This window comes from Balearica regulorum, chromosome 4 (genome assembly GCF_011004875.1).
Source record: "Balearica regulorum gibbericeps isolate bBalReg1 chromosome 4, bBalReg1.pri, whole genome shotgun sequence".
NCBI lineage: Eukaryota > Metazoa > Chordata > Aves > Gruiformes > Gruidae > Balearica > Balearica regulorum.
In genome coordinates this window covers 62,742,085-62,758,125 of record NC_046187.1, presented here as the reverse complement: position 1 = coordinate 62,758,125, position 16,041 = coordinate 62,742,085, and the positions used below count along the sequence as shown (strand labels likewise).

General features: G+C 41.3%; 1 protein-coding gene across 4 annotated transcripts in view; it reads right to left on the bottom strand.

Annotated features, from left to right (window-relative positions):
- The window catches only part of PPARGC1A (PPARG coactivator 1 alpha), a 372,497-nt gene that overhangs the window by 54,102 nt on the left and 302,354 nt on the right, over window positions 1-16,041 (bottom strand). For 3 of the 4 annotated variants that reach the window (XM_075752395.1, XM_075752397.1, XM_075752399.1), the window contains exon 2: window positions 7,270-7,449. In XM_075752395.1, the coding sequence (XP_075608510.1) occupies window positions 7,270-7,449 (180 nt within the window). Of the gene's footprint in view, window positions 1-7,269; window positions 7,450-12,524; window positions 12,700-16,041 lie in introns of those variants that run through there. The other variant, XM_010305120.2, reaches the window with a different exon arrangement.

Here is a 16,041-nt window from a genome sequence, read left to right as displayed (position 1 = left end):
AACAGTTTAGCCAATTAGCATTTGTCTAAGAAAGGCAAACTTTCTGTTGCTGTTGTTAAGCAAACGGGGAAGAAAAAACCAGAAAAATCTTATCAGAGATATTTACTTCCCACTAGCAATGACTCTGGGAGTGTTTTTCTAACAAAACATAGAGTCACTGTCCCACTTTTTTGCGACCCCCTCTGCAGTTCTAGGGAGAAAATATTTAGTTCAACATTATCGTAAGCTAGAATATGGCTCTATTTATGTGACAAGTTGACAACATACAATTTCATGCTTGTTGAACTGATCTGTGTTATATATTCACTGCGAATATTATGAAGCCTCACCATTATAAATATGAAACAGTATACACTTATTCAAAATAACTCCAGCAGTAGCAATTTATAGCTTGGTTGTTTGCGTGCTTATGAAGTCCAAATGCCACCTTAAGAAGCTGCATCTCACTAAAACAGATGTGGAGTGTGACTGTGACCAAAGTGGATTTAAAATGACCTCTGTGAAAGGAGGCTATTACATTTTTGTCTGTATGGCAGCTGACACCAGTTTGTATTTAGATACGTAGCCAGTGGGAACACAGTGTAACACGGTGTCCTCAAGGGCTGGTTTTAACACGGGCCAAGACATTCATCTAATGACCTAATTAGCTTACTACTGTTCTGGTGAGTGTTAGGCTTCCCTCTTGCAAAAAGGACAGGTGCTCAGCTGAGCAGAGACACGGTGAGTATCTCAAGCCACGGCTGCTCCAGGTGAAATATCTCCTTAATGGGACTGTGAAGGGGATCAGTTGCATTTTCTTGATCGCGTGCCTGGGGAATGGTCTTGGTGGCCTCATACATCAAACAATAAGCTCTCAAAGCAATTGGTTTTTGCTCATTTGGGACTTCCTGCCTGCCTGAAGGTTTCAACCAGCATGCAAGGTTCTTGCATTAAAACAGAGACGCGTGTAGATAGTTTGTAGTTTGTCCAAGAGGAAAAGAAAAGGGAGCAGCAGCACACCTTGCTCACACTAGATACAGAACATTTGCATAAACTCTTCCCAATTACATAGCAGCTGGTTCGAGTAAAATAAATTCCACTTACTGTTTGAGCCTTTTTAAATGTCAGCATAGCTAGTCATAGATTATAGTTTACGTACATCATCCCCATAGATGTAAGGTTATTGTACTGGGCTCCTGTTTAGTAGATGCAGAAACCTGAGTCAGGCCGGAGACATTGGAAAAGGTACCGCATTCAAACACACAAGAAACGTGACACTGCTCCACTAAGAATATAAAAATTCTGGCACCCTCGCCCAGCCTCTGCTATTCTCTTCCCCTGGAACTGAGGGTCTTTCTCCTAGTCTCACAAGCGGTTTTTATGATACATTGTTACCTTTTATTGTTCTTATAAAGTCTCCTATCCCAAATCTGCATCTTTTGCCTTTTATGTTTATTGTTGTATTAAACCTACAATGTTGTCTGTTTCCCTACTAAATCTATCCTGTAACCACATACTGTACATTCATTTCTCTAGGACCTCAGTAGCTCTTATCTGTTTGCTTTTACGATCTCTTATGAACTGCTAGGAATAGCAATTTGCAGCGCTGTTTGTAAAGTCATCTCAGCCTGAACTCAGCCTTCCCCTTTTTTTGCCATACAGCAATACTCTCTGCAGTGAAATCCCATTTGCCATAGAAGCATTTCATTACAGGATGCATTCGAAAGGGACACAAGTTCCCAAGTACCCCATGTGTGCTTATCATGTAAAATATTCAATATGTATGAATCTGAATTTCAAAAAAACTACTTATTAGAGCAGGAAACTACATGTTGATACAAGATGGTCCTGTGCTACCTTCAGATTCACCGATATGCTGCCCGCCCTACGTCACTGCCCAGAGCTATTTAGTTTGTGCTCTCTGAGGCCTCAGCCATGCTGCTGTGCCGTTCACACAATCTCAGTTCTTTTAAGCACTTTGATAAGCTTTATTCTGCCATTATACCATCTAGAACATTAAACACAATGTTTAAGTTCTATGTTAAATCACAATCAGTTCCTATTAACTGTTCCAAGCTCCTCATTTTTATCAACAGTTACTTTATTAAATCCTTAATAATATAGATGGAATAGTTAGTTAATTTGTGTGTTGAGCCATGGATGTTAATTTGTAAACATAATAACATACTGCAATCATTTGCATAATAGCATTTTAATCTTTTTAGTAAAAGCTGTAATTCCCTACCAAGTACGCTGCAGTAGAAACTAAGTGACTATTGGTAATAATAAAAAAGGCCTTAAAATTCTGATCCTATTATAGTGTTGGAACATACCCAAACTGCTACCATAATCTCTGAAATGTTACTGTTCTCTGATTTAGGTGTCTGTGTCAAGAATAAAAATGAAGTATAACTGGTAGCAGTAGACTATTTCCTAAATGTAATTTAGTATTCACTAAGCACCAGCACTTTGCAAATAGCTCTGAGGCTTTCCTTCAAAGTTCAGAGCTCTAGTTATGCATATTGTGTGAGGTACACCATGCAGCTCACCTCCAGCCTCTGTTGTGCTGAATAGATGGCTATGATAAATCATGCTGATTTGGCACTGAAGGGCATCAGCCATCAAGGATTTGACTACTATGTCTTTTTTTTTCCCTGAGATTATATCTCCTTGAACTGCCTGCCCTGGGCTACTAGTTTTGGAGAAAATTAAAAAGTGGAAAAAATGCCAGGGGAGGCCAGTACAGAAAGTCTATATAGGCTCAGCTCTCTGGAAACCCATTAACACCAGTCACAAGACTGGCAAAGAAAACATTGGTGGTTGTTTAAAAGTCAGGCCAAGTCATTTTACGCAAGATCTGGTAATTCATTAATCAATCTGGCTGCAAACCTTGAATGAATAACATGGAATAGTGAAAGAGACTGGCAGCACCACAGAACATGAGGGAGTTTATAATCTGAACCAATGCAAATTACCCTGGTGGTGTTTAAGACTCCCCTCTACCCTCATCATCTTCCTGATGCAAACCCTTCCAAATAAGTAAGAAATCATTAATCTCCATGCATGTCCCTGCTGCCAGGGGCGAGACAGTATGCATTTCATTGCGCATCTCTTTCTCTCCCCGCATTCTCATTGCTTGTAATACAGATTTTTTTGGCAGCCTACAATAAAACAGAGTAGCCTAGTTGGGCTTTCCAAATACATGGCACGTAGCATGGTCTTGAAAAGTAACCTGGGCTACACCTATGCAAAAACAATTAAAAAATAAAGTCATCAAATATGGTGAGCATCTCTCTGGAATACAGAATTATGTAAATAAATTAAATTCATGGAAGGGCAAGCAATGTGGGTTTTCTGAACTTTTTAAAGGCTAAAAAAGTGTTTTGCCAAGGATGAGAATACCACACTTGCAAATCTCTACGATTTTACACAAGCTCATTATACTTTAACAGGTTATGACCTATCTATGGCTGCATTTTCTCTTAACGTCAGTTATTTGTGAGCAATGCCAACAAAGGGATATATCCACCATAGATATCTTCTCTCTCCATAATACTAGGCATGGTGCATAAATAATTTAAATATGACTAACCTTACATGATAGAGTACAGATATTTGAAGAAGCCTCAGGTGACAACAGCTTTTGCCAACAAAAAGCCTTCTCACTCGTGCCACCTTAAGGTTGTTCACATTTTTGCATAGCATTGGCTTTGAGAACGAAAACCTAAAAATTCTGATTTTCTAAAAAGTAGCCAAATCATTTTTTTACAACACAATTTTTTAAAGTCTAGTTCTTCACCAAAGCAAATCATGAAAGTTGAATGATGCAGTGAAACCATCTAAATAACTGCTCTTGGGTGACTTGTTAACTATTTACTTGCATGAACTTGTGTCAATAGACAGTGCCCTCAGGGCAAGAACTCCTTCATTTTATCTTTCCAGTAGTCAGAACAACTGGCAAAGAAAACTAAGTGAAAAACAGAAGTGATCAAGCTGTGAATAGAAAGAATCAACCAATTCATAATGTGCATATGTACACACATTGATAAGAAGAGCCTCTGCGCTGGGGCAGACGGTACAGGCTTGATTTGGGACTAGTATCAGTTACATTGGCATGTGAGTAGAATAACGCAGTGATGAATTAGGTGCGCCTACAAGATACTGGTGTGTTTTAATACTGGGGTGAAGGCCAGTATCTCATCACACCTAAGCAGCTGAGAGCAGGGATTTATACTCAACAGTTACATACTATCTAGACTAATTGGACCTTTATCTCACTTGGCTCCTGGTTGCTATCATAACTATTAATAATTTCTAGTCTGTGAGACTCCCAGTGCTACTGGGAGTGTCCAAGCTTGTGGGTGCTCGGCTCAAGTGAGCTTCCAGGAACACGATTTGCAGAAAGCCTGAAAATTCACTTTCTGAATATAAGCCTTAAAAAAAGCGCACCAGCTTGAGACAGCCAGGAACTTTGTAAAGGCTTTGGAACACCAGCCCTCACCTAGACAATGCCACATGTACTGCATTAATACCTCAAAGGAGAGTGTGGGGGTAGGTTTGGCAATTAACGCAGCTTGTGCAATTAACACTGCTCTTGTACTTCCCAACATTTGTTTGCCATTCTGATTCTTTCCCTTCCACACTAAACAGGCTATATTTCTATTTTTGTATAACAAGGCCTCATCTGGAAGCTTAAGTTAGATAAAACATACTACTCCCACAATGATAGGAGAAAAGAATTTAAAAAAAAAAAATTTAAAAATTTCTTTTCTTTAAAAAACTAAGTGAATGCAGATCAATACGGGAAAAATCTAGAGATTACCAAATGGGAAACTCAACAATACTTCCATTCGCTCAGCTAAAACAAATAGTTCCTCGCAGAGTATGTGAGATGATAGTCTCGGAGGAAGAAGACATCTTCTTCTGTTCTTGAGCACCCCCAGTCGTCACATTACAGAGCGGCACAGGCAACAAATAGTGCAAGGCATCAGCTGCACGATGGAGAACGGGACAGGGTTAATGTATGGGAGAAGAACGTAACTGTTTCATTCCCGTATTCCTAGGCCAAAGCAAGCAAGAACACACCACAACCTGAAAATAGTCTAATTTTGCACTGCAGTATTGCAAATTGCTATTAGAGCATTATTTGTCCCTACAGGTAAGTATGGGCCAAATGTTTCTGTCAGAGACAGCAATGCAGCCTGCAACTGAAACTGGTGAGTGCAAGGAAATCCAGGTATTTGCAAAGACAACAACAGAATTTGCCCATTAGGAAAGAAGCAGCATATTTAATTCCAAACTATTATTTCTGACCTATTAGTCGCTGACTGGATGTATTCCCCTAGTTGCACACGACCTATTTCTGCACACTCGGGCTGCTCATCTTCAGATGCACTCGAATGGGCCCATGAGAGGCTACATGCAATGACCAGTACCTCGTGTCACCATCTGCCAACAGGGTTAGGTACAAGCTTTTCCGTTTGCCTTGCTGTTTGCAACATGCTTTGATTTTCAGAATGGGAATTGTCTTATATAGAAAGTGACACTTCCTATACAAAGCGTATAGGGGAATCATCACTACCGATACGAGACAATTTTGTACTCGGCAGCTGTGGCCACCGGTGCAGCCAGGCATTTATGCACAGGTCAAGCAATGAGCCTGTGGTCAAGTTCCGCTGGTTTTACTGGAACGATTTGTGTGCTTCAAGTCGGTACATACTTAATTATATTACTTATCAGGAACTTACATTTTGAAAGCCCGTATCTTCAACTGATTCTTCCAAAAGAAAAATGCCTCTGCATTTGGCTTTCGATGAATGAGGAAAAACACATTTCGGTTATATGAAAATCAAAACCATGCCCTCTCACACCAGCTGCAAATGTGTCCCCCACCATCTACACCTGCACACCAACATGCTGTACTTTGCCTGAGGCGATACAACTGCAATTCAAGAACAAGACAGGGTTTGGAAACTTTGTGAAACAAGGCACAGAACATTATACAACTAATGAAAACAGAGGGCCTAAGCACAGGGTTTTGCAGGGATAATTTCATTTTGATTTGAATAAAATTAATTCCAAGTTACCTGTGTGTAAATTATAGAAATCTAATAGAGAGGACCGGTTTCTGCTATCAGTTACACTGGTACAAATCCAGAGTAACTTCATCTGCATCAGGGAGATCACTATGGGTTTAGAGCTGTATACAAAAAAGAAGAATTTCATTCAGGGACATCTTAGGTAAGCATTTTACTCTACGGTTTCAGTTAATCTTTTCCAGCCTTTAAACTCCACCATGATAACTCGGGGCTTCCCCTGGCCAGCAGACCAGCCATACTTCCTGGAGCTGCAGTACCTGCCATATGAGAGGCAGCACCCGCAGCTTGCTGTTGCATAAGGTCTTCCTGCCAGCTAATCAATTTATTGTCCAATTTCCCAGTCAGTGGATGATCTATGGCATCTCCTATTAGCAAGGAAGGAAAGGAGGTTAGGGTTCAGGAGGGGCATGGCTGTCCCATAACCACAGGTGGAGAAATCATGAAGGCTTTACACACAGAAGAAAGAAGACTGGAGACAGAGATAAAGAGACCGTAACCCTCCTCTCATACACCCTGATCCTCAAGGCGAGAATTGTAAAGAAAACGTTTAAATCTCTCCTACCACCCTTCAGTTTTTACTTTAAGACTGCTCTCCACCAGGAGATCTATGAAACATCCCAAACGATGTGCTGGTTCCTGAGCTACTGACAGCTCTCACTGCCTTCTCTGCCACATCCACCTTTTTTTCTGCCCTATACATCAGCTACGAGGACCTCTCAATTTGCATGCAGTGCTTTGCACAGTAATGCTCCGAGTAGTAAAAACCTTTACTAGAAATGATCCAGCTACTCATCAGCTAGCTGCTGTGCTGCAGTCTGCTTCTTATCAGGGAATGCAAGTGGAAGACAACAAACACATTTCAACTTTTGTTTTTCTTTGTAGCTGACAATTGTGCAACTCCTCGCTGTGACGCCACAGGGCAGTGTGCTCTCGGACTCTTTAGCCATTTCCTTTCAAAAATCAAAAGTTCCATTTAATTTTTTTCAAGGCATTTTCCCCCTCTCTCCAGATCGCAGGCTTCATTTTAATCATGAGGATGAAGGTCGCCAGTCAGAACCCATAACACACATTACCACCTTTGTTGTCTCTTAAGGGGGGAAAAATAGTAAAACTGTTGTCCACCAAGCTAAAAAAAATCAGAGAAAAAACAAGCAAGGACTTTGCAATGTGCACTTGCATTGTCTTGCCTTACCTCAAATATATTGGCGGGTTCATTGCTGTACTGATTGGAGATGATCTCTGACTGGTCACTGTACCACTTGAGTCCCCCCAGAAAGCTGTCTGCGTCCAGGTCATTCACATCTAGTTCAGAGAGGTCAAGTTCTGGGAGATCTGGGCAAAGAGGCTGGTCTTCGCCAACCAGAGCAGCACACTGCAGGAAACAGCAACACAGAAATAGTTTCATTAATTACCAGGAATCTATTAACTTTAATATCATGTGATAAGAATTAAGCCTCGATTAAGCTATGGCACAGGGTCACTTGAATTGACTTTTTTTTCTGGAAAAAAACCCCCAGTAAGTATTAGATCATTGTTAGCTCTATACATGCATGCAAAGGGGAGGGGGAAACAGCATATGCTTGCATAAGCAAGCTGCCTTCTCTATCACATCTCTGTCCAGGGGCAACGGCGTTCCTTCTCCTTATACTCTTCGATAACAACAGTGTTCAAAGCTTTATTAAATCCAACAGCAGAGGCCAAAGCATGGCCTTATTCTCCTGCTTCAGAGCAAACCAGTGCAGGTAGAAGTTACAGATGAATACCTCTGGGCAAGGTCTGTCACGCATTTCCTGATGCATTCAGGTTAAAGAGGCACAGCCTGTTACAGCCTTCAGCCCTGGAGGCTAGCTCAAGCTGGAGATAGTCACACTTTTACTTCTACAGATCCTCACTGTAATCCTTGAGGTCAGTCATGATGGTGGCTACCATATGGGCATAAAAAAGTACAAGTCAGTGAGGCTGCTGTGCTCTTTCCTAGATGCACAGACCACAGCCAACCAGTTACACATCAGGGTCCTAGCAACCAAAGTGTGTCCTGAAATATCCCTACATTCACCTTTAGATGACAAGCATAAATAATAGTTCATGCTGCCTTTCACCTGCTTGGTGTGAACAGGTATGTTGTCCCAGTCAGCTTCCTAAGTGTCTCCAGACAGTGGCTGTAGTGAAGAAACCAATGGGTTTTCCTCCTCTGGCAGCCTCTGATTCAGTAATCCTAATGTAGAGGGTCTGTGAAACATTTTGGTTGAGGTAGTAAACAAAGTCTAGTCTGCATGGATCCTTTTCAGCAGTGCAAAATGGTTTTGTCTCCATGACTTATCAAGGGTGTAGTGGTAAATACAAATAAACCTGCAATGTGTCCTTTTATATGCTAGTATGAAGCTAGATAGGGTACTGACTGACCTACTAAGCAAGAAAAAATTAATAACACACATCCACTTTAGCATGGCAATTGAAATGTTAAGAGTGTCCACCAAACCCACTTCCTAATTATGGAAAACATGTAGTAACAGGTTGGCAAATAGCAGAGTCCCATACATCAATGCTGCTTGATGAAGCCATTCCTGCTGCACTGTGCCATGTACCTTTGTAACTCATCTCTGAACCTGTACGTTGATACGGGTATACTGCAAAACACAGGCAAAACTGCAAAGGCACCAGGTGCTAAATGGTTAAAAGCCATTTAAAGTCAGCTGAGTCTAAGGGCTTCCACCCCAATTAACACAATTTCTAGCATTGTGTTACGGATGGCCAACAGCAGGTCCTCCTCGACTCCCGTCAGTTGACTGGGTGGTTTGAATGATTTCCCCACTTCTATCTGGACTGAAGTCAACCCAGAAAGTGCCACTTTCTGAAGAGAGATGTCTGTAGGGCACTACCATGGTGTCCATGGATGTGAATTGCTTGGTACCGGTTATGTCACTCTCGCTAGGACCGCCTTTTACAATAATGCAAGCCAGAGCTGCTGAAGGTGCATTTCATTGAGGTTTTTGTCCCTGAGAATCTCGGCGCGTCTGCAGTGCACGGGCTGGATGCAGCAGCACAGCCATGAGCAAAGATTTCGTCTGTTGGCACAAAGACTCAGTGCAGCTGGTGTGAGCTATAATTTACCAGACAACTTCTACATCTACCAGGACACTACGAGATAATCACGGAATAGGCCAAGGGGCAAGGGAGCTGAAAGGCTGCAAAATGAGGCTCTGAAATAGCAGTTGCTTTTCTTCCTATTATTTAAGGGGCTGTAGAACTTTAAGAAGTCAAAACCCCACTTAAGTAATTTTCACTGCACACAATTTTTTTATCATTATTTTGGTAATAGGAAAAAAAAAAAGAAAAAAAATTAGAGAATTCCCTCTTCTTTAGTGCAAGACACAACCTTCCAGCAGCAATCTTATAATGCAGAAATGACCTTTTTTGATGCTTGGCCGAAATCTCTGATCTCATTAAAGGATGATCTAGTTTTTGACTGAAAAGGTAGATTCTCAGCATCATCTTCAGGTTTGTGTTGTGGAGGTCAGTAGCTTATAACTGATGCCGTAGACTTCTAAAGTATCCTGCTGATCTGTTACTGCTTTCGTTTGTAAAAATAGCTCCATTCTGTGAACCATCTACTTAAACATGTTTACTTTTGGTAATCTGCATTTTTAAGTTCCTACAGTGGGCTTCTGAAGCAATATAAACAATTGTATTAAAAAAAATCCTACTCATCGCAGCTTTCATTTGCCTATAGTGATTGCAATGTCACCTAAAAAAATGTAATTGCTGAAATGAAGTATATATGCTCTTGCCAATGTTGACATGATAATAAAATCAATGTTTCTGAATATGACATTATGCTTCTAATCTGAGACACATTAGTAGCAAGTGTTCCTGTTATTAATTTATATTTGGCCTTTGGATGATGCCAGATTTAACACTCCAAGTCCTAAAACTGTCCTCATCTGACACGCTGATATTTACTGTTTGCCTATACATCTGTAACAGGTGCAGCTGCATTGCTAGCATACATTTTACTGTCTTCCCACCATTACTTGATATGATAGTTATTCCACAACTATAGCCTTAATTTTATAGTAACGTTTAGGAGGATAAAGCAGTCACTAAACACAAAAGACTAATTACTGTGCGTTATTTCACTCCAACAGACTTTTTTTCTCTTAGTTCAGGTGCAAACAATAAATTAGCTTAACTGCAACGATGATAATGAATCATTATAATTAAGTATAATTCTCCATTAACCTTTTGGACGTTTTTGTGCCTTTGAAGGTAAATTAAAAAAAAAAAAAAGAAAAAAAGACTGGACTTGTGCCATATTAATTATATTAATGAAAATATAATCTGCTTTTTATTTTTAACAAGTTTTTCAAACAGCCAAGGGGATGAACTCAGGAAAGAAAGAGAGACTTGACAGAATGTGTGTCATGTGGATTCTCTCTATCAATCTTTGCAACCTTACTGTACATCACCTTCATTAAGCTGTGAAGCACTGGGGACACTGATCAGCTACAGTGATGCAGGCCTTTATTAAGCAACACGCCGTCCTGTCATTATGTGAGCGAGAATATAATACATTTTACACTGATGACAAACATTAATGATTCAAAAAAATGAAAGCTTCCTCCAGTACCTGCCGCCCGCAATATTTTAGATCGGTAAAGGTGATCCCCCGAGCCAAAGCAGCACGCAGACGCCTGTATTGCTACAGGAAGTGCAATGCAGGAGCACGTTGGTAAAATCCTACCCACAGTTAATCCAGCCACCACACAATTAATATTAAGATCAAACCCTTTTTTTTTTTTTCCCTTTTTTTTTTTCCCTCTGCACTATGAAAAAGTCATTGACATAAATTATCTATTCTGTTACTAGCTTGAAATTACTGCAGGAACTCTAGTGATTAAAATAAATCTTCAGTATTTCCATGTAAGCTGGTTCCTCAATCAGCTCCTAGCAGCATTAGGAATAATACATGATGGAAAAATGAAGCTACGGCAGCTGAGACCCATGCTACAAGCCAGACAACAACCCACAGGATACTCCAGCTACTCAGAAACAATTAGGACTTTGGAGCCAGAAAGTCATCCACTTACAGCCTTGACTCATAATAGCTACAGGACATATGAATTATCCATATCTATTCCACTTTACCAAGAAATCAAAACAAGATAAGAGCAATTACAATATGCAAACAGAAATCAGCAGATACAATGGCAAGCTGCAAATATTTAAAACATGACAAAAAGACTCGAGAATCCGCATGCACGCTCTGCCAGATAGGAAAAATATACTGGAGAACACGGTAATGTTTTTACTTCAGATGGGTAGCTTTCTACGGCATGAACATCTTATTTAAAAAGCATCGCCTGTAACCTGTTTTTCCCTCCCCTGTTGCCTGAGGGGAGCATTTTAAGCACTTATTCCAAGCTCGCAGCCCGAGGGTTAGTTCCTTTGAGCAGGTCTGTATCTGGGATTCCTCTCCATGGGGTCCAAAGAAAGTTTGCTTGGCTTCGCAAGTTGCCCGAACTTTCAGGTAACACTCCATTTTGCCGAATGGAAACATGCAGAAATCCTCAAACCTCACTTTATACTCCAGAGATTACCAGGGAGCCGCTTGCTTTTTTTTTTTTTTTCCCCCTTTATGAATTGTAGCCAGCAGAAGCTGTGGATTTGATGTATTGCCGTCTATTTTTACACAAGCAGCAGCGGCGGCGGCAGCGGCGGCAGCAGCAGTTCACACAGTCCTGCATAAACTCTATTCTCATGGTTCATCCTGTTGTCTCTGCTGTACAGTGGGATTTAACCATTTGTTGGACTACTTGGATTGACTGCAAACCCTGCTCTACGGGACATTAGCTACAGCGTCATTATTCCAACACCACAAGAAGCAGGGAAACGTCTCCTTCCAGAAATCTCTTTTAAAAGCATCTAAAGCCAAACAACAGGGCATTCATTCTTGTGTGCATGTTTGAATTCTGCAGCTGATAAACAAGGAAAAAATCTTTGACAGAGCACAGTGAAACAAGCAATTAAAATATGAAGCCAGTGGTTAATTTTAACTTTTTTTTTTTTTTTAAAAAAAAGAAATGTTAATCTTCTTCTAAATAAACATGGCATTTTTCCAACCAGGCCACTAAACGCCACTGGAAAGACTTCAGACACCGATTCATATCAATATCTTAGAGCATAAATATTGCATATGACAGGAAAGCGAGCCAGAGGCACATGAAAATAGTTTCCAACTGCAGGAGATACTGATGACAGGAGCTCAGCTTTGATTTGCTCAAGGCATCACAGAGTAACCTTAAAATAGCAAACTTACTGGAGTTAAGATAAGATTCGGACTTGTTTGCAAAGTATACTGCCTCGGCCGTCCTGCCGGTTCCCTGACAAGCCCACCGTCCCCGCTGCTCGCCTGCACCCCACACGCCGCCCACGCCGCGCACCCCTCACCTCGAGATCACTCCATACAGAGTCCTGGTTGCACATGTCCCACGCCATCCAGCTGCGGAGCGACGGCAGGAAAGCTGGCAAACTACGGTCCAGAGTCAGGCAGGCAGGCAGCAGACACTCATGCAGGCAACGAGACCCTCTCTGAGAGTGAACCGAAGGCACCTGTCTTACTACTGTTCCCCGTCACATGACAAAGCTATTAAAAAGTAGGCTGGGCTGTCACTCATCCAGCCTTCTGGTGCCGCTGCTCCAGCCCGTGACGTCACCCAGGGGCAGACCCAGCCTGAAGTGAAGTAAATCTTTGCGAAACCCGCTCAGACCTCGGCGGCCGCGGCACCATGCTGTGATTCAAAGCAGATTTCCATGCCACACCCCCAAAACTCTGCCCCTGCCGTGGCATAGCTCCTATCCCTCCCCATCATTTTAATTTCTTGGCTTGCTTTCTGTTTCTCCCCCCCAAAGCAAACAACACGCAGAGCTGCGCTTATTATAAAGAAAAAGTGAAGTAACTCCAAGCCGAGCTACAGCCTGCGTCCTCTGAATGGCCTGAGCCTAACCTTTGCAGCGCCCTCCCGGGCTCCCCAGCGCAGTTTCCTTTGGAAAGGCTATCCCAGAGTTCGGCAAAAGTTACAATACCTTTGAACAATCTTTTTCACTCCGAGATTTTGCATCTCATCAAGTATTTTGGTAAGGTTAACGGTTTCTTGGTGGTAATTGCAACTCAGGTTAGTTTTTCCACACCAAATGCATCAGAGCACACACACTCCCCCCCCCCCCCCCCCCCAGCATTTCGAGGAATGGAGTAAGCATCTATAAAAAAAACATTCATACAGTTATCTCACCTGCTACAAGGAGGGAGCCTGATCCTGTTCCAGCTAGATTACAGTATTTTTTCAGCTGCTCTTTAATCACTTCTCTGTCTCAGTGTACTCCCCCTAGAAACCAGGGTGCTTTTTCCTATAAAGCACCACTGCCTCAGGGTGCATTTCTGTATAAATAGCATGCACCAACCTCTCTGACCTGGATCCAGTGTTTTCTCATTGAAAATAAGAAAAACACAATCCTCTTGTCATATGAAAACCCAGACATGCTGTTAACAAAAGTGTCTCCTGGTCGAAGCCTTTCCCAGGACAATAGGGGCTGCTGCAGGTGCAACTGGTTTATGATGCCCCTTTGCAATGCATACACAACAAACTCCAGGTACCAAACTGAACTGCAAAACATTGCCACAACAGGGAAAAAAAAACAAAACAAAACAACCCACAAATAAATGGTCTTCTTTAACTATCCCCACTTGCCTGCTTATTGTCTTAAGTTGCAGGTTTTTTCATTAGCTGGGTGCAAAAATTCTCGTGAAATGTAAGCGCTGGCTCCGTCACGCTGGGCTACCAGTCAAAGTCACAAAACTATAATTGATCATCCTCCTTGTCATGAAATATTCATTTTCATTGTTATTTGCAACTTGAGTATTCTAAAGGCTAAATGAATTCAATTATTATACAAGGCTATGGTGATTTTGCAGAGAAAAAAATAAATAAAAAGAAGTACAGTTCTTGAATAGCCTTTTTCCCGCAGACCACTTCAGAAATGGTAGGAGGTCTCAGATATATTCTTAGCTTATTTGTGTTCCCTTGTAATTCATTATTGCCAGTCCTGATAAAATGTACAGTTTTCCCAGCTTATGGTTAAGTTGCAAATCACATCACACTGTCATATTTTCACCAAGCACAGATGACAAAAATGGCATTGTTTTTACTTAATTAAAAAAAAAACACAGCAAAACACCAAATGACTACAGAAAGCCTTTCCTACAAATGATTAAATTAACGGTATTGCTTTGCTCTCGTGACAAAAAACCCCTCATTTCCTTCCCAATTATACGCTGATTTAATGATAAAACTGCAGTAAATTATTAAGATCTGGGGCAAAGGTGAGTACCTCTACCCCTCGAACAGTCAACTGTGAAATAATGCTGGGCACCTGCCTGCCTGGAGTGGAGTCGGTTCTTATTAATTATTATCTGTGGATCCATGGTTGGTGGAATATTCTCCTTCAATACCTACTTATAATTGTGTTCATTGACTGTGCCGAATCCATCATCTGGTTTTTTTGAAGTTTCATTCACACCTTTTATAGAAATGTATTTACACTGGAACATTTCATATTGCTGTTTTGGATATTTTGACCTGCTCATGTTGTTTCTATTTTCTACATTTCCACTTCACTGCTTTCCCTTCAAATTAGCAAGTTAACTGATAAATATAAACTGTGACCTTAGCGATGCTCTCGCCATACAAGCTTTAGAGATTGGAGAACTTTCTTAGTGCAACTGTAGACTGTGCAAGCAGTAGGTATAATAACAGAGTCCCCCAGAGCTTTTCTATGGCCCCTGTCCACATTACAGCTTGAACTTTGCTGGCAATGCCAGCATTACCTGGAAGGGATGCCAAACACAAGTCCAACTACAAAGACTGCGAGGTTTCAACAAGGGTTCCATCGCTTGGGAAGAATTTTTTATTTTTTTTTAAAGAAAAATCAAGGTGTAATCCCAGCCACAGTATAAATTTACTCACTAGGATCTTTTTCCCCCACATGTTTTAATGTGTTTTTTTGAGCATGGTGCCCATAAGAGGAGCAAGGCAAGGAAGGCAGCTGCAGTGGTGGTGTAGTTTGGAAGTGGCGCAGCTCAGCATATGTAATGAAAATCCTGCGAAACCCAGCCAGCACCTAAATTGCTCTCCTCAAAGGAAACCTTGTCTTCTGAACATTCCCTAGTAGCTTTAGCAATGCTCTCCCCTTGTGTTTTGACAACACAAAAGCATTGCACAAACATCTTTCCTGGGGCAATATCTGAGCACGCACACCTGATTTGGTTCCATAACAAAGGACATACAAAGAAAAACCCTCTTTCAGCTGCCAAAGTCTGCCGTTCATTTGAGCCAGTCTGCCTGTTGAAACGTAGTCATCAGACCTCCTCCTCGACCCACTGCACTTCCTGCTTTCAGGTTACTTTGTAGCTAGTCTCAGCGATTCCCAAATTTTGCCTTTTTCCTCTTCAAGGGCCATAATTCAAGAAAGTCTGGCAAGCCTTCCAACAGCTTTTGGACACAAACTCCCAAATCCTGATACGTTTTTTAACAGGACTGGAAGGTATGGCTGCCTGCAACAACAGGGAACAGAATTTAAAGACCAAAGCCTTCAAGCTTTCTGTCCTTGACTTCTTCCCTGGATTCAGCATTCATTTTATCTCTTCTTTCCTCTTCTTTTACCCACATTTTCTAACTATGTTCATGTCTTTATTTCCTGTAATTTAGATTTCTCAAAGAAGCTACTGATTTTAGAGCCCCTGTGATTTTGAAATCCAAAACTTGGTCCCCTCATCATGACACTGAGGAAGAAAGAATTTCTTTCCTTGCCCCAAGACTATGGTACGTGCTGATTTTCCACAAGTTTGCTGCTTTTTCAGTGCAGTAAGGACAACCAAACTTGTATATAAAAATAGTGCTGGAGTTTCAGC